Source organism: Sinohyriopsis cumingii, chromosome 12, assembly GCF_028554795.1.
Source record: "Sinohyriopsis cumingii isolate HCF-2022 chromosome 12, ASM2855479v2, whole genome shotgun sequence".
Classification (NCBI taxonomy): Eukaryota; Metazoa; Mollusca; class Bivalvia; order Unionida; family Unionidae; genus Sinohyriopsis; species Sinohyriopsis cumingii.
Window position 1 is genome coordinate 14,382,849 of NC_142972.1, and position 19,900 is coordinate 14,402,748.

A 19,900-nucleotide genomic window follows, 5' to 3' on the forward strand; every position below is an offset into this window, starting at 1 on the left:
TCATGAAAAATCTTTATTTTCTAGATTACTAAATTCATGTAAAGTTTACCATGACATTCCTGAAATTATAAATTTGTTAAATCCCCTTTTTAATTGATCGAATTGATCAAATTGATATAGTGCTTCTTTACTCAGCTTAAGGACTTTTAGTCCAATATATTTATAATTCAAAGTTGTTTCAACCATTACATTCAGATTGAGAGAGAAAGACAACTGTATCATGACCATAATATTAAATGCAAAATTAATATCCACCTTACTGAATACTATCCAACCAATTCCGATGTTTGGGTGAACATCAAATTATAATAATAAGTCACTGCAACAATACTCTCACTTCTTGTTGACCCCACATGCAACTTTATTAATGGTTCATTAGACACCAAGTTCAGTTTGACTAATTGTTCAGTCTGTGTGAAAATGGTGTACTTCACAGCCTGGCACACAGATGAAATTTTAAGGAAGCACCATTTGATTTACTGTTTTTTTCATGATGGCTTCAATGGTCTCTTTTTTCACCAAGGCAAAACAGTTTTAATCTTGGACATGTACAATTTTTCATGGCAGTTCTAACAGCTGTACTCTGACTTCACTGACACTCACAAACTGCTGCCTTGATGTAGATGTTTTCTCATTTGGAAACAACAAGATTTATCTCAAAGATCTCAATATCAGCTGAACTGTAAAGTACAATGATTCCAACTGTGTCCTATCCATGTGACAATGTGGTTGAACAAACTGGTCTCAGCTGAGAGGTGTATGCCCCTGTTTTTGGGTATGGATAGAAGATTTCTTAGTTTACATTCCAACAAGAACTTGTTTTTATCATGGGCTTTAAAAAGCATACTTTGTGTCAAGAAATTTAAGTTAATTACTGTAGGTCTGGTTTTCAAACTCTTTCACATAAGCTCAGACATAGTGGTGGTTAGATGAGCAACATTTTCACTCAAAATGAATTACTTATTACATGATGTCAAAATCCTTACTACAATCTCACTATTCCTTCAAAAGTAGCAGTAACAAGATTTATGGGATGGCCACTACAGGTTACCATATACTAGTGATCAGATCAGCACATGGTCCATTATAAATGAAAACCAGATACATACAGGTATAATGTTGTAGTGAAAACCCCACAATCATATGACCATCCATTCATCAAAAGTAGCAACAAAAAGATTTTAAAGCTGGCCAAAAAGACAGCCATTTTTGAGGTTAGATCAGTTTAATGTAGGACCAACTAAATAGTGCATGAAGCATGTTTTTTGTTTTTAAATTTAAAAGTGGCTGTACAAGCAATCCTTCAGGAAAAGTAACTGTAAAAAGATTTTCACAAAAATGGCTACTGATGGAGCTACAATGAGAGATGATGTTAGCACCATCATAAAAAACGATCAACAATATATTGCAAGAAGTAATTTTTTGAAAACCCTATGTTTATACAACTACAGAACCTAAAGTGAAAACATGCTGCAAATGAATGAAGGGAAAAATAAAAAGAATGCTAAAAAAATGCAGAATGAAAATACAAAATGAAGAATGATACATAAAAACAGAACAAATGCAAATGCCTTTCATGAAAGGATTTTGAAAATTGATTACTTGCAAGCTGTTTCTAAATTTCCATGGCAGAAAGCCCTTTCAAATGATAACCAAACATCAGATTCTTGTCAGTGAAAATATTTCACCATTGCGGAGTCCAACATAAACAACTGCCACTGATGTAATGACATCATCAACTGCGGTTGTATCTGTACAATTTTCATTTGAACAAAATGAAATAAGAAATAAAATTTACTGACAAATACTCTACAACAATATTCAGTCAGATTAAATCTGAGATCTCTGACATAAAATACCTGATGGATACTGATACAAAGAACATGTCTTGTTCACCTTTCAATTGACCTATCAGATTACAAATTTCAAACTTAAGAAACATGTAATTTGGAAAGTAGTTTCTAATGATAACTCTCCCTAACACTAAATGCAATGTTTCATCTTATAGGTTACTAAACATAAGTGAATTGGAAATCCAGACAAGGAGTTGACTATTTGGGTCTATTTCATGTTTGGAATAATGGGAAGCTGTTAGAAAAGGAAACTGCAGGAATAGTTGTGGAACATTAATTTACTGCCATTTGTATGGTTATACGTCTGCTTGATGCAGTCAAACTCTTACTTCATTTATCTTATTAAACTCTTTCACCTGAATATGAAGGTTCCCATGGGAACATCACCATTTCATGAATTGTGAAATGATTACCCTTCACAGCTGTAAAACTGAATTCACACCTGGGATTTGTTATGGCATCATTAATAGACAAAATTAAGAGCCAAATGCAATGTAAACCACAAATGTGCTGATTTCTCAATTTCTGGAATTTGTTCCTTAACATCTTTTTCCCACTTCATTATATTAACATTCTCCAAACTGATGACCCCGGGTTTCATTCCATTCAACCAAGAAAAGACCCTGCAATTAGGAGACAATGAAACCTGGCAGATTTATGATCCTTACAGTCCTTATATCAATCTGGTAACTTTGGTTTGTCACAACAATTGATGACATCATAATGTGGTATGGCACACTTTAATGACATATTTCATGTTTGCCAGTAAAGCAAGTAAACACTGTGATGGTAGAATACTTTTTAAACATCCCCATGTATATCCATCTTTCCTTCATTCCATGACAAAAATTCTCTTTAGTTCAACTAGTCCTACAGTGTTTGATGGATTGACATGAAACGTGTGATATTAAGTATTAAGGTCATCACCTGAAATGTACACATGGCAACAAATCACTATCATCATGCAATTTTTATAAGAGTTTTTGTCCTTTTTCACTTAGAGCTGAATGCACTGTTGGGCAAAACCTTGTGAATACAACTTGTTGTACACCTTTTCACGAATTGCTATGAAACTTTGTAAATGTTATTACCATCATCTGAAGATGTGCATATCAGCAAATCACTATGCTCCAGCAATTTTCATTAAAATTATGGCCCTTTACATCTTGAAGCTTAATGAAGTGAATGGCAAAATGTCATTAGCATCACTAGTTCTGCAGTTTTTAATGGATTGCCATGAAACTTGGTAAATATTATCATCATATGAAGAGGCAGATAACAACAAATCACTGTGCTCCTACAATTTTTATAATCATTATTGCCCTTTTTGACTTGCAGATGAATTCAGTGTATGACAGAATCCTGTGAATACAAGTAGTTTTAGATTTCAATCGATCACCATGAAACTTGCTACCCCGTAATGTTTTTTAGCTATTGCCTTTTTTGTACTTGAAGCCTGATGTAGTATATGGCTGAACTGGTCACCACTCCTCTAGTTTTCTATCGTTTTTTGCATTAAAAATGTAAGTAAAAAAAATTTATAGTATTGTTAACATTATGACAAGAAAATCTCAGTCTTTAAGTCATATTATTTTTCTTCTGCTCAGTGAACCTCATAGAAAATAAATAACACCAACCCTCAACTGTGATTTACTTGTCTCAGTGCCAACCATAGCATATTCATTTTGTCTCACCTAAACCTCATGTAGATTGCCAGAATCTTCTTGACATTGTCAGTTGTCAATTCATAGGTGTCATCTGGGTCATGAGGCATCTCATTTCCCATCACAAGGCACAGTCTCTCTAGTTTTCTCTTCCTGAAATAAGAGAGCAAAGAGTTATACTGGACTACAAGTCAAATGAAATAGCACCTAGCTAAGTCATTTAGATTAAATACTGGTAGATTTTCGGTGCATATGTTAACCCCAACACTATACTGTTAAACTAAGATGACTTCAGGAAATGACAAGAAGGTCTACAGACTATTTTCTAGCCACAGTTCATTCTTCTGTAGTTTAAATATTTGGCAGTATAGCAGCACTAGTGTCAACAAAGATATGTGGCATCTTAAACAAACAAAGGCCTTTAAGACAGGATGCTGCAACTGTGACATGTTTTTCATCATTCAAACCTGATGCTTGCCTAAGTGACCCTGAGCAAGCAATTTTTAGAGCATAACAGTTTTTAGAAAGAAATTTTCCTATAATTTTGGAAGTTGGTGACCAGAAGGTCTTTGAAGTTAATTTTTAACACTTACTTAACCAAATGTTCTGTGTGAGATTTGGTCATATTTGTTGATTCAGTTTTCTATATTAATTTTGTGCAAACTACAATCACAAGGTTTGACAGATTGGAATCAGCTATAAACAAGTTTGTAATAGAAATCCAAATGAACAAGACAAGAAGATTCCCATAGAGTCCCATGAAGGGACAATAAGTCCTCCACTAACCAAAAAGAATTTCCAGGAATAAGGCCATTTTTATCCTTTTGTTCTTTTAAACTGCTTAGTACTGAAACCATATATTCTTGAGAAACTCCAACATAACTTTGTAGCAAAAATATTTTGTTATATTCTGAACTAGATTTTCACAAGCACCAGTAAAATGCAGGACAAAATTCTTTGTCATGTCCATTAACCTTGTACCTGATATCACAGATAGAAAGGCAATGAACTTGTCTCAGGCAATGTCAGGATGCCTGCCCCCCCCCCCCCAAGCAATTGATAAGCTTGGTAAGCTCTATAATAAATATTTGTTGGGACAAAAAGAAAAAAAAACTGAAGAAAAAAAACCAAGTTATTTATTAGGCAATATTCCAGTTATTCATGAAATACATCCACATAATGGGTTTATTAAAATTACAATTACTGGTATACCTGTTTGCTTTAAGCTTACAAGCTATCTATAGCAAGCAAGAGTCCCAGGTGGGCCTAATATCACTTACTCTGCTTACATAACAGCCTACCATTTCACTAAGCAGTTAATGTATAGTGGTCCCCCTCTTCAACAACACCTCTGTCCACAGCATCCACCTACCATATTTAGCCAGAATCCCATGGCACCAATACGTTTGCATTCAAAAGTACCCTTCTAAGACAGTGACCCTCTAATGCAACCAAAAGCTGGCATACCAGTGTAAAATCTGTCATATTTAACCCTCATACACAGCCACATAATGGTGTTTGCAAAGAGAGATCTCACAAATATGTGTTGATTTCTAAACTCAATCAAGTGACATTTGCTTGAAAATGCTGATAGAGTAACATTAATCCATAATGTGAGATACATAATCCAATTATACTCACTGCTGTGTGTTCCTTAGATATTATGTTTTGTAACTGTCTAATAATTACTGGCTATTAACTGTTGAAAAGAACAGTACTGTTCAGCTCAAGTATGCATGACATCCGATTGGCACAGTAACAATGGTATGTTACCTATTGTGGCTTCTGAATTGTAGGTTACAAAAGAGTACCGGACTAATACCAGCTGATCAGATGACAAGCTCACATTCCTTTGTAATACTAATTATTATGTATAATAACTACAAATTGCTAATGAAGTAATAAGTTGTTGCAAACATTGCAAAATGTCATCAGATAATCTCAGTTTAGAACGAAAATGAAATTTGACTAAACGTTAAGATAGATCCTATCCTTATATCATTATCAAGAAATCTCATGTCAGAAAGATTCAAATAAACATCATCAATTATACATCAGTGGGAAAATGGAATGAATGGATAGTTACAGCCAGATGTTTGTATCCTGATTTTACTGACAAGGTGATTTTGACCCATGATTGATAATTATTTTAAATAACACTAATGTAAATTTTATCGCATTGATTCAATATCATGCCAGTGATTTTAAAATGAAAACATTAAATATTTAAAAATGAGCTATTCTTACTTTATATTTAATTATAACTTATATCTATGTGATCCCCCTCTAGAAAGGCCATCCCTCTTATAAAGCCACTTTCCACCTGCAGAATCGTGGCCTTATGAGGGGGTCCATTTTGGTATGGTAGGTACCCATCCAATGTAAATTACTTCTCAAATTTTATCTAATGTTGATTTTATTTATGTTAGTAAATCATAATAAATGTTCATTTAAGGCATAATTAATGTGCTCATAATCAAAAGTCATATTGGCAGCCATACTGGATGTCAGATAAGCACCATTTTCATTTAAGACCAACTGGACATCATAAAAAGTCTTCTGGTGAAAACTAAATGTCTATATGATGTTACTATTCATGCAGAGTTGTGAGAATAAGACTTTTATGATGACAGCCATGGCAACCATACCGGATGTTACACTGGCAACATTTTTATTTATGACCAGCTAGTCATCACAAGAAGTCTTTCAGTGAAATCTACATGTTACTATGACTATCACAGTACTGTAAAAGTAGCAGTGACAATAAAATTTTCAAGATGGCTGCCATGGCGGCATTATTGGAGGTCAGATTGGCACCATTTTCATTTAGGACCAATTAAACATCATCATTAGTCTTTTAGTGAAAACATTATGTTGATTTGACCATCCACTAAGGAGGAGTAGCAATTACAAGATTTTCAATATAGCCAAAGTGGTTGCCTTATTGGAGGTCCAAACAGCAAAACATTTTTTATTTAGAACCAACTAGACCATGGGATGAATGTATATATGAAGTTTCAAGGTAATCCTCCAAGTAGTTTCGAATTAGTGATAACAATTATGCTTAATGGACAGATGGTCAACAGACAAAAGTCTATCCCATAATCCATAATGATCAGTGGAGCTAAAAAAGTCTCCAAAGTAATAAAAAATACCTGAATCAAATGCAATAGCAGAAAAAGATGCATAGATCTTGGTCATACAGTAAAAACTGTTATGAGCAACCTCTGCTATGAGCAACCACCTGTCATTTCCAACCACAATCATAATGCATGGATCAATTTTATTATAAAAACTCTCTGTTGTGAGCAACCACCTGCTGAATGCGACCATTGACTGCGATGCCTTGGCAAAATATGCATTTCAACACTTAAATGAACTACCGCATCACAAAAACAAGGATAAACTCCAATGACCTTTATTAATCCCTGTAACAACTGCTCATACCGTTCTAAAAACAAAAACAAGGCTGGCTACCAATATCTGAAATTTTGTAGGTATGCTTATAATGTTTTATAGTTTCTGTTGTAAACTAGACTAAAGTACATGTAGATTATTCCATAGTCTGGTTCCCTGCTTTGTGTGCTCTCTGCGCTGTTCTCCACTATTCATATAGGTGAGAGCAATGCAGGGAGTATACAAACCAGAGAACCAGACTAATTATTCCCACACTTTGCCTGCTTCCTAGTCTTATCAGTACATCATATGCATGAGTAGGACCCAGCATCCCTATGAACGACCGTATCACGAGAACATAGACAGAACCCAATGACATATGTAATCAATTGTTGATTAGTAATGATTGTTCTGATGAAAAAAACATAAAAGAAATAATAAAGAAAAGGATTGTGGCTAATGGTGATAAGATGCTACAGTTCATAAACCAGGCTAATGTAGATGTCATGAATTGCCATTTTAGTGCCGAAATTGATGTAGTGGTCGCATTCATTGTTTGTCTTTCGAGTTAATCCATATTTCCTGGGGGTGAATAAGGTCACTGTCTATTAAACCAGCAAGAGAGACTCGCTTGTGGGATTCGAGCTGTTGTCTATTCAAGTTGGTACGACCGGGTTACACACTTTGTTTATAGAGTTAATCCCTGTATGTCTTTTTTGAACAAAGCCATTGACTTGTGTCTTGGAGTAAATGGTTCTGTTTCTGGATGAGATAATTGTTTCTTTTTATTTCATTAATTGTTAGATATGCAATGCACATATATAGATTTTTCATATGTTCCCAAAGCCCAGTCAAAACCATCTTTAGAATATTACAACTGAGCACTAATAATGTTAACACATAGAACCTTACTAACAATGGACAAACCTACAACTAAAAAGAAACAAATTTTAAGGCTGGAGAAAATAGTTATTGTGACTGAAAGAAGTTAAAAAGAGCAGACCACAAGCAGTTTAAATGTTGGTAAAAGAATTTTAGGTTGTTATAAAATTAGTAAATCAAAAATAATTTCATATGCTAAATATGTGATCTTCGAAAATAAATGATTTCATGTTTAATGATAGAAGTATATCTTTATTGCTATATAATTTTGTTTTAGGTGAATGCATATAATATTTTAGCAAGAACTATTAATAAAGAATAGAATATATGTACAGTGATTGTGGTTATTTTTCTTGAAATTTTTCTGAAACTGGACCTTGGAAACAGGTCTTTTTCTACGAACCTACTATGAGAGACCACCTGTCTTGAGAGATCCCTTTTTGTTGGCAGAAGGGGCAGTATCTCATAACAGGTTTTAATGTAATAAAAATCATCATACATCATGACAATATTAGTCTATTTACCAAGTCTGATTAAAACTGGGTCAGAAATACAGGCTCTCAAGTAATATAAAGCCCAGCCAATCGTAAGAAAGTTCACCACATTTATATGTATAGAACTTGCTCATGCAAAAACATATATCTTGAGGGGGCCCCGAATGGCCTAGTGGTCTAAAGCGCTCTCTGTTACAGATCACTGCCATCTCACCTCTGTCTGGGGCAGTTTGAGTCTCGGATTCAGCTAATGTGGGTATGTGAGAAAGCTTGCCAGTAGCCTCTCGTGGGTCAGTGGTTCTTTCTGGGGTTTTCCTGGGTTCTTCCTCCACCATTAATACTGGCCGCCATGTACAGCCTATCATGCGCTAAAAAATGGCATTAAACCCCACAACAACAACAACAACAACAACATATATCTTGATGGTACATGTATAAGCCTATTAACTAACTCTGACAAAATATGATTAGAAACCGAGTCACTAAAGTATTGACAAAACATATACAAATCACCTCATCAATATGCACAGATCTTGCTCATAATTGTATTCATCTAAGATCTCAATAATTTCAGCTTATTTACCAAGTCTGGTCAAAATAGGATCAGGAAGGCAGTCTCTCTAGATCCCATATATTATAGAAACTTTGTGTGATCTTGATCATATAAATCCAATATCTGAAGTTTGATCAAAATCATATTTGAAAAAATATGGCTTCCATAATGGCAACAAACTTAGCCATTCAGATGCAAGATCACCATGTTAATCTGTGTGGATCCCACTCACTTTCGAAACTGTTCAATATGTTGATGATAGCAGTAAATTATGTTTCTCACAGATCACATTAATATACTGGTTTCTCTTAAGACCTACTACCTCCCAAATCCAGCCATCCCATAGACAAAAATTTGTCTTTTCTGTCTATAACAATAGAAAAAAGGGCAAGAACTCCTGCCTATTACATCCCCTTGCCATCTATGGGTGGCACTAGTTTTAATCTTTCGCTTGTGACCTGACATTCACTTTGCCTTCTGTTCATTGAGGATTTTGTCATTTTTTAATGTAATAAGGATTATTTTATAGGTGGCAATAAGAAGAAATTCACTGTTGACCTGTCTATGCCCCTGGTCAACTTGGAATACCCTAGTCTTAATTAGGTCATAGACAAGAACAAATTTTCTGTCTTGGGGATCTCATTTGATGCTTTATGATTATACAATAAAATTTAAAGTATATCACATCTGTTTTGGCTTTCTTCCCCAATTGGATGCTCATACACTACACTAATAATAATACCATGCCAGTTTAATAAAATATTTTGTACCACTTTAACAAAGATATCATTCCCTATGTATCATTCTGCTGGACTAATTCATTTCATTAGACAGGGATGTGTTCAATACGTTTTAGTCACACTACCACCAGCAAAAAATTGGTACTAATTCTCTTTTTATAAGAGAAGAGTAGCCAATCTATTATGGTGGCGCTCTACAGTTTTGTATTTTGCATAGGGTTAGGATTTTAAAGAAAAAGAATTTCCCCAGCTTTCCTCACTGGTTATACTCGCTATTTAAAAAAGACCTTGTATATCTTAGGTATAATTCAAAGAACCTTTAATTCCCTTTATTTTGGTGTATGATTGATGGGTGTACTATGTGTTATAGAGTATACAGCTTGGCCTTACTTCAAATGTGCACCTTTCAAAAAAGTGCTAGCTCTACTTGGTCATTTTCACTTCCTGAACATCAGAGGTAACTTGTATAAAAAACAACCGATAACTTTTTTTTTACATTTTATATATTTGGTAATTCATTCATTGCACTTTCAGAAGCTGGTATTGTCTAGTCTGGCAAAATTCATTTTCCCTATTTTAATAGCTGCTATGGATAGTGTATTTTAGACTAATTCAGGCTGATTTTTTATCACAAGGGAGCATTCATTTTAGTTTGCATGTGTTTAAATCATATACAATTTCCAAAAGTACGATATCCAAAGAAATATCATCCACAATACAATAATGTAGCATAGAGGTATGCCACCATTCTCTCCATTGTGCATGTTTTAAATGCAAACAACTTCACCTTACATATGTCACTCTCTCAAAAGTACATAATAACTGGTAAGCACCCCCATAACAGTACAAGGGGAATAACTCGTATGATCTAACTGAAATAGACTAAGGCATGGGCATAAACATTATGTTACATCTCCCTTCTTAAAATAGATTTTTTCCATCGAAGTAACATAAAATTAAGATACATGTGCTTGGTCATAATTTGAACACATTTCTTTCAAAAGTCCTAAACTTACTACAAATAAATCAAACTAGAATTTTCAGCTTTATCCATCAAGGATCAATAGTGAGAAAAATGAACTTTTCTTTTAAAATAGGAACAGTCAGTTTGACTAGGGACCTCAAGCAAATGATAAACTAAAATGAGTTCTTTGTTTCCTAAATGAACTTTACCTTCTCTGATTAACTCTGTATCACTACGCTAGTAGTTAACAAACATCTGCATTTAAGTTATAAAGTCTTTCAAATACACAGGTTTCTTTACACATCTCCCTCTAGATACCTGATAATTATCTGGAGACCCACCATTATTATTTAATGGTTGTTGTCTGCTTAGCTTTGGTTCATGTGCATGGCTTCCAGTCTCGCTCTGGTATGTGATCTTGGCACCACTATTAGTGTTTTCCATTTCTGGTGGTATATGAAGTTCATTTTCTCTGTTGCATGTTTCAATGAGCAAAGGTCTATCTGGTGTTAGCAGTTTCTCTAGGGTTGTGTGTATGTCCTGATTTTCAGGTTCTATGAAATGTTAATTTGTAGCTCATAGATGCTTTCTGTTCCCGCAGTAGACAAGACCATCTTCTGTACGAATCTTGTAGGTGTGAATGTCACCTTTTCCTTCTACACGCATTGTGCCATGTACTATGTTTGTCACTAGGTACAATCCTAACATCTCCAGCCTGGACTGGATTTAGTTCCTTTCTACTCCTGTTGTAGTATTTTTCTTGTTTCATTTTGTTTGCCAACAACGTAGACCTGGTACTGTGATCTTGGCATTAAGAGTCTTTTTTACACTGACAGTAAAGTTATTGTATGCCTGTTAAACATGCATTGTGCAGGTTACGAATGCAATCTTTCCGTTGATGTATTCCACAATCCAGTAGCGCGAGATAGGGATCTGATCTAGACTGTACTGCCTTTCTCTTCACTGTTTTCATCATGCTCTACACTCCTTCATTTGATTGATGGTATCCCAGTGAGCTAATTTTGTGTTTGAACTCCTCAGTGTTTGCAAATTCTGCAAACATTTTTCCTGAGAATGTTGGTCCATTGTCAGATACAAGTTCATCAGGCATTCCATACCTGGACATTTGAGCTTACACTTTTATGAAGACTTCTTTGGCTGTCTTGTTATAAAATGAATGAAACAAAATTGAATAATAGTCCTCTGTGACCAGATATGTTTTGTTGTCAAAACCACATAGGTTTACACCTATCTTCTCCTATGGTTGTGTGTGTGTGTGTGTGTGTGTGTGTGTGATTTGGATTTTTAATGTAGCTTTAACAATTTTTCAGTCATAATGCTATGATGTCTGCAGTGTGGCAGTTTATAGTGATGTCTAGCACTGGGGCATCAGGCCGCAGACATGTAGCATGATGTCCCACCCAGTCACATTATCCTGACACAAGGCCAACCAGTCCTAACACTAACCTCTTAATGCTGAGCGTCAAGCAAGGCAGCTGTTGGTACCATTTTTTTTAAGTATTTGGTATGACTCGGTTGGGGATCGAACCCATGACCTCCCACATCCTAGGTGGAGGCTCTAACCACTAGGCCACCAGAGCAGTCCCATGCTTTTGTAGGCACATCATGACTTATGAGTGGCTCCTTCTGCTGGTGAGAAGAATTGTGTTTCACACTTTGCAAGATAGTTTTCTATTTTTGGCCAATATATAGCTTCCCTGACCCTTCACAGACAACCTTGTATTCCTATGTGACTGGAAGGTAGTCTTTCTATTACTGAACTTTTCAGTGTAGCTGGGATTACAACATGGTGATTTTTGAAAATCAAGCCATTTTACGATGTCAGTTTCTCTCAGAAAGGAAAATAATTCTGTATTTCTTGTGGCAGAGCCTTTGTATGACTTTTTTCAACTGTCTTAACTGAAAATCTGTTTCAGTTTCTCTCTGAATCTCAGTGATGTGTTTCATAGAAACTGGTAGATACTCAACCATGCTCACTTTTCACTTCTTTCTCTGTAAACATATGGATAGATCAAACACTCAATTGCTATCCAAAACTTTCTTGGTGAAGGACAAAAATGCATGACTCAATGTATCAGCCATGTACATCTGTGTACCTTGCTTGTGGACTACACCAAAGTCAAATTTCTGCAGCTTTAATAGCATTCTTGCAGCCACTTTGGTGTGCTAACTAAAGTTACTTAAAGATACTTTCAAGTGGTTTGTAGCCCCTTTCTATGACTTATCATCTCATGTGGACTAAGTTCTCTAACCTTTACATTCCAAAGACTATTGCTTGTAGCTCTTTCTCAATTTGTGCATAATTTACCTCAGTTCCTGTGAGTGCATGTGCGGCATAAGCATATGGGTGCCCCTCTTGCAGCAAATAAACACCTAGCCCTGCTTTCGATGCATCATATTGAAGAACAGTGTCTTTCTCATGGTCAAAGTATTTTAGCATGGGTGCTGATGTCAACTTTGAACCCTTCTGCAGAGATCACATGTCTCATGAATGTTACTACCTTCTGCTTCAATTTAATCTTGTCTTTGTTCTGTTTTACATTCTTTTTTGCAACATCTCTCAAAAAGATCTCTAAGCTTTCTTCTGTGATCCTCACTGGCCTTAGCATCATCTTCACCACTTCCCCAAACTAGAATATCATCATGAAGTGTTTTCTCACTTTGAATCCCTTCTAAAGTTTCATCAATTCTCCTCTGAAATTCTTCTGGTGCTGGTGACGTACCACATGGCATTCTGATCAATCTGTATGGTCCCCATGGCCCCAAATGTGGTGAGTTTACTAGATTCTTCATCTTACTGAACATGCCAAAACCCATGGCCCCAAATGTGGTGAGTTTGCTCTGAACATGCAAAAACCCATGGCCCCATGGCCCCAAATGTGATGAGTTTGCTAGATTTTTCATCTAACTGAACATGCCAAAACCCATTTTTTGCATCCACAGCAGTAAAAATTCTTGCGCTGCTCAGGTCTGGCAGGACATCTTCTATACTGGGAAATGGGAAATGGTTTCCTTTCAGGACTTTATTTAAAGGTTGTGTGTCAATGCACAGCTTGAGTGTCTTGTTCTTCATTACCACTACCAAGCTAGAAATCCATTCTGTTGGTTCTTTCTCTGGTGTCAATATTCCAAGTTTCACCAGTCCCTGAATTTCTATCCTCAACTTTGGCTTAACAGCTAATAGAATTTTCCTTTCTGGCAATTTGACTTGTCTGGCTTCTTCTGCCAGCTCAAGGTGGAATGCTCCTTCCTAAGAGACCTCCATTGAATGTTTTCATACAAGATTTTATGTAGTCTCTACAACCATATGTTGCTTATTTACAGCAACAAGTTTCATTTTCTGCACTGCTTGTGCTCCAAGTAGGGGTTTTGCCTTCCCTTGAACAATGACGATCTCTTAAGTGTATATTTTCTTATTCTTTGGATTTGAAAATGTGTAGTTTACTTTTACCCCAAGCTCTTTTTTCACTGCTATTATACATAACAAGTGTCACAGGGTTCTTTTCCAGGTGCTTCAGTTTGTCATCATGACATACTGTCTTATAACCTGTTTCAGAGATGATGTTAACTGCTGAGCCAAAGCCTAATTGAAATTTGATCTGGTTCTTGCCTAAAGTCATTGTAGCAAATAATTTTTTTATGTTTTCACCCCATTCACTTCCTCAGCTGTTAACACAAATTCATCACTACCACTGTCAAAACATGAATCATCATCTACAACTTGTATCCCTTTTTCTGCCTGTATTTCAATCTGTGTGCTTTTCTCCATAGTTTTCTTTTTGCACTTTACTGCAAAATGCTTCCTTAACCCACATTTTGCACAGATTTTCCCAACAGCAGGGCAAGCCTCTTTCTTCGCTTCATTTTTTTTCCACAATAGTCACACTCTCTATACAGTTGACTTTGCTTTTTTGACTTTCCACTCTTCATTTGAGCTACAGCCAACACTTCCTCCTGATTCATAGCTTTCATCTGTTCTTTCGTTTTTTTGTTTGCTCAATAGATATTTATGCAAGTTCACAAAGATAACTTCTTATCTTGCAACAGTTTTCTCCTGGTGATGTTGTCTCTTATGTCAATTACCATTCTGTCTCTCAGCAGACTATTCTCTAAGTCACCATAGTTACATGTTTGGGCTAGTGACCTTAGAGCCATGTCATAGGCATATATGCTCTCGCCCGCTTCCTGTTGTTAACAATTGAAGTTGTACCATTTATCTGTCATTCATTTCTCCTATACAGTATTTTTCAAATTTTTCAACTAATGAGTCAGGTTATTCTTTGCTTTTCTGCATTTTCAAATGCATAGGTATCAAACAGTTTGTTGGCATCTGGTCCTAAAAACATAAGAAACGTAGCTATTCTTAGTTTTGGTGCTTTTCTGCCAGCTCCACAGCTGTTTGATAGTTCTACCAAACTCTTTAGAATATTGCCTAGTTCACAGACAAATTTCCCCAAAGCTCCAGTTTCAGCAGAAAAGTGACTGAAGATCTAGGCACAATTGCCATCCTTTGACACCATATATTGTTCTACTGGGCAAATTCATTACATAAGACAAGGCTGTGTTCAATACATTTTAGACACACAACCGCCAGCACATGTTGCACTAATTCTCTTTTAATAAAAGAAGAGTAACCAATCAATTACAACAGTATACTGGGAATAACTCGTATAATCTTACTGTGAAATGGACTAATGCATGGACATGTACATTAGATTATTCCCTCCCCCATCTTGAGACTTCTGGGAATTCTATATGGCATTGCCATATTTAATACAAGCTATTACACCACTTCAAATATGGAAGCACCCCCCTCCTGCCTCCATTCCTTATCTTAGAATTCTGGAATCAGCCCTGGCTATACAAGTCTTGCAGACAAGGAATAAACCTATGGACTTGCACCAACAATATTTTGTTGTGTATAAGTCTTGCATAAGAAATGAGAAATAGCAATCTTACAAACCTTGGGAGGGAATCAAAATCTTCTTGAATGGGCACTCTGTTGTGAAGCAGACTGTCATAAAGATTTTTGGGCATAATGGTTCTCTCAAGCACTTGTCCAGTTTGTTGATCTATCAGGTTTCCTGTCTTGCAATCAATGTTAAATCCAAGGAATGTGATGGTATGTCCATCAGGGTTAAAAAATAGATATGGATGAGGGCTGTGAAGGAAAACAGATGAAAATCATTTGTAGCAATTTACATTATCTTACAAAAATTATCAATACATACCTCACTATCAGCATCTGATTACATATCTAGCCTATAAAATTCTTTAAAGCAGTTTAAAAGTAGAAGCAATAAAAAGCCAAATTCTAAAAATTGTAAAGAAAGTTCCTCAAAAATTGGTTAAGGGAAAAAAGTAAAGCCTTACAGTACATCTACAACAACCACATGCCAAGCCTTTAGAATTTCAATAATATTCTCCAGGCAATGTGAGAGGACAAGTTATGATACTTCAATTCCCAAAATACCATATTATTTGCCAATAATGCAAGAAATTTCCTCCAAAAAAATGGTTCTGAGGACAAAAAGGAAAACTTTATTGAACATCTATATCAACTACATATTTAACTAACAAAGTTTAAATAAAATCCTCCAAGCAGTGTGGAAGGAAAAGTGTCAACATAAAAAGTACCATTTTTTGATAATTTTTTCATTAAATTTTACAAAAATGGGATAAAGGAAAAAAGTTAAACCTTATTGTTCATCTACACCAACTACATATATCTTCCAAACTTTCTTTAAAATTCTCCTGTGTGGGAAGTGAAGCAATGACAAGTTCTGTCACAGATGGATGAACAGATGAAAAGACATGCATGTGGGCAACAACAATATCACCACTATTCACTGCAGTGAGGGGTAGTAATGACTTAATATTACAATTTTACAACTAATTTTATCGATACAAACAAAATTTATTGTACCTTTAGCATTTTACTATATAGACCTATTTTTGCCCCCATAATATATAGTCAACCATGACAATTGTAAATATTCAATTTATCACCAGTCCTACCATTCAAGTTGACTAGCATACATTACTATTTTAGTGAGTATATAGCAACTGCATCACAATCTAAACTTCAAGGTCACCATTTTACCATCAAAGCACACAAGTAGCTTTACAAGTTAATACAAGTTCACCATTCTTACTGAACAAGATTTTTACTACTTTCATTATGACATGTTTCACCTGCTCTCCCATGTTCTCCTCATCTGGTACAGTGCCAGACCTTCCTCTCCTGCCTCACCGCTGACCTCTTCCTCACTAACCTCTTTGTCCATCTTAATCATGGTAGCTGGAGACTCTTCACTCATCTGTAGGGACCTTGTTGAAAAGTCCTTTTGAATACAAAGATATGATAATCTGAACAAATACAATGCAATTCCAAACTATAAAGTAAGACTTCTGAAAATTGTACAGTTTGTTTTGTTAAGTTTCAAATCTGTCACATTTTGTTCACTTACATATAAAACACTTATGAATATCATATACAGTCAAAAACTATGATCTCAGTAATGGTTCATTTTTCCAGTTCCACTTAATTTTTTTTAATGACCAAACTGACTACTCAAAAAATTTAAAACTGTAATCTGTATTCTGAGAGGGAGGGACACAGAATGCAGAAACCCAAAGTCATTAGGTTCTAACTCACCAAATTTGGCAGAGCCTACAGGTACCTAAGCTAGCAGTCCGTCCATCCACCTGTAAATCAGCTGAATGAGCTTGGTTTCCTTAAGATAACATTACTAGAAACTGATGGGGTTTAACAAAATAGGATAATGGCTTTATACTAATGTGACCTAAAAAGTCTAATTTTCAGCCTGCTTTGTCATTATTTAGTATAGCCCTGATTGCCACCCCTCTTTCTTTTCTGTAACATAATTTTACCAAAGGTTTACAGGTTTTCATATGAATTTTGTCATGTAGCTTTATAAAGATTAAAAATTCAACCCCAACCCCTTGACAGGGTCATGTTTAAAACAATTTTCAATAATCATAGGAGAAAAAAAACTAAATTTTTTGACACCAGTATACATGTGTGAAGCATGTAGTCTGTGTACACAGGAAACAGTCCTGCTTAATGCCCCTGTAGGGCAGTTTATACAACTACTTATCATCAAACCAATTAAAAGATAAGGTGGTCAGATACAAGCAACCACCATTTCTTTATATAACTGGATTAGAATAGCTGGGATGATGCCACATCAATTCCTTGGAACACTACTGTGGGAGAACCCATTAGACTATTTTGAATAGGTAAAGTACACTAAGTGGAATAACCCAATTCATTTCAGTTCATTACTATCAGAGATATGCATGCTGAAAATTAAGAATAATCACTGTCTCAGATAAGAATGTTTAAGCCATTATTAGTAAATATTATGGGCAAATTTGTGATCAGAGACAAAGTTTCTTTGAAGTTGGATTTTATTCCACATATAAAATGTATTATGTCATTAGTCAAAACAGTGTACAAGTGTGGTTCATTTTTAAATCAAAATAAAGCTGTCATTAATACAGCATAGGACAATGTGAACCATCTGCAAAATGAACAGAACCCAGCAAAATTGAATTTCAGAACTCCTTGATGGTGTCTGCCTTTGTCAAGTACAGCAGCAAGGGGGAGTGTTTAAATTCTGCACACACTGCAAACATCATACAGACATTAATTATTCTAAAGTGAATGACATCTGTGTCAACATAGCAATACCACTAAGCATGTTTGCCACTAACTTTGCAGCAATGGAGATGCAGAGAAGTAAGTTTCTGTGCTAAGAAAATTTGAATAAGATCTTCTGCAAAGTAAACAGTACTAACCAGTCTCAAATGAGTGCCACAATGAATACAACTGACATTTGTATTATTTTCACCACCACCCTCAAAAAATTATTCACAGCAGCAAAGACTGCATCTACTTAAGAAAATACTCCCCTGTCCAATGGATTTTAAAAACAGAAAGTTTAAGTATCTTTTCTCATTTAATGCCTGTTGTGGCTGTGTTTAAGTGTGGGTACATGTGTGCATGTGGATAGTGAAGATAGTGGACAAGTCTAACAACTATTTTTGGTTAATAAGTACATTAGCTGCTTCAAAGAAACAGATTTCATTTTCTTTTTACCAAATTTGAATTTTCAGTAATTATATAAAGGCTTATATGAAATTATAACTTATTCTCAATTGAACACTGCTTTTTAAGTCATGCACACTGACCCCCTACCTCCTCAGGATCTCAAAATACACTTGCTGTCTCCCCACCCCACAAAGCATCCTAAACTTTCTGCAAATATGAAGTTATACTGATTTAGAGGAATCATGGTCCCTGAATGACCATCTTCTCCAGATTTGCAATTTCCACCAAAACTATTGTGTTAAACACTCTACCAAGTAAACTAAAGTGAGCAGCCCTCTTAATAATATTCTAATTGCTAATAGCTCAAGTTTTCTTTACTATGGAGTCTTATGAAGGAAGCACTGTCAAGTTAAGGATATACAGAGTCAATTAACAGCCACACGTTAATGTTGTTCCCATTCTTTTTCTTGTTGATGTCATATATGTGTTTACTGTGATTAAGACTTGTATCAATCCTGGTCAAATATTCCTGGTGAAGATGAAAAGTATTAACTAACAGTTAGAAGTCTAAAGGTCAAGGGTGCATAAATTTTTCTGATCTGTAAAAATGATCAAACCCGTGACATCTGGATTAGGAACTTCAACACAAACTTGGAGAAACCAGGAAGATATTCAGCCACAGAGGCACTGCAAAAACTAGACCTTTCAAAGTCTCTCAGCTGGGTATTGAGGAACCAGACGAAATGATGAAGCTCTGCCCAAGAAGGGTCGGGAACTCCACAGTGCCTGTTAATGTAAAAAACAATTATGAGAGAGAGACAAAGAGATAGGGACAGAGAAATAAAGATGGGCAGCAGTGATACACAAACAAAAAGAAGCAGAGACTTAGAAATGCAGACTACTGGTGATATATGGACTGAAAAACAGAGATAGAAACCAGACTGAAAGCCCAAAACATACAATGGGATAGAAGCAGAAAAAGAACCAGAAATATATCAATAGGACATGGATGCACCAATACACCACTCCCTTGATAACTTGTACCCTGAAAACTCACAAACCCACTTATAATGTGGGGTCAGGCATGGATCTAAATTTTTTAACTAGAAAATACCAAAAAATTGATCCCTTTTTGTTGAACTTGAAGAAAATCGTGATCAAAATTGGTAACGGAAAATCTGATATATCGCTCGTTTTATCATCAAAAATGGAAGATAGGACCTGGAAATTTAAATCAACATTATGAGATATCAACT

General features: G+C 35.5%; 1 protein-coding gene across 1 annotated transcript in view; it reads right to left on the bottom strand.

Moving 5' to 3' along the window:
- LOC149786024 (E3 ubiquitin-protein ligase rnf213-alpha-like) overlaps positions 1-19,900 on the bottom strand; it is a 358,391-nt gene that overhangs the window by 287,325 nt on the left and 51,166 nt on the right. Inside the window, exons 17-20 of the mRNA XM_089978099.1 lie at positions 19,262-19,430; positions 16,763-16,911; positions 15,531-15,728; positions 3,548-3,670 (exon numbers count right to left, since the gene is read on the bottom strand). Of these exons, the coding sequence (XP_089834225.1) occupies positions 3,548-3,670; positions 15,531-15,728; positions 16,763-16,911; positions 19,262-19,430 (639 nt within the window). The remainder of the gene's footprint in view (positions 1-3,547; positions 3,671-15,530; positions 15,729-16,762; positions 16,912-19,261; positions 19,431-19,900) is intronic.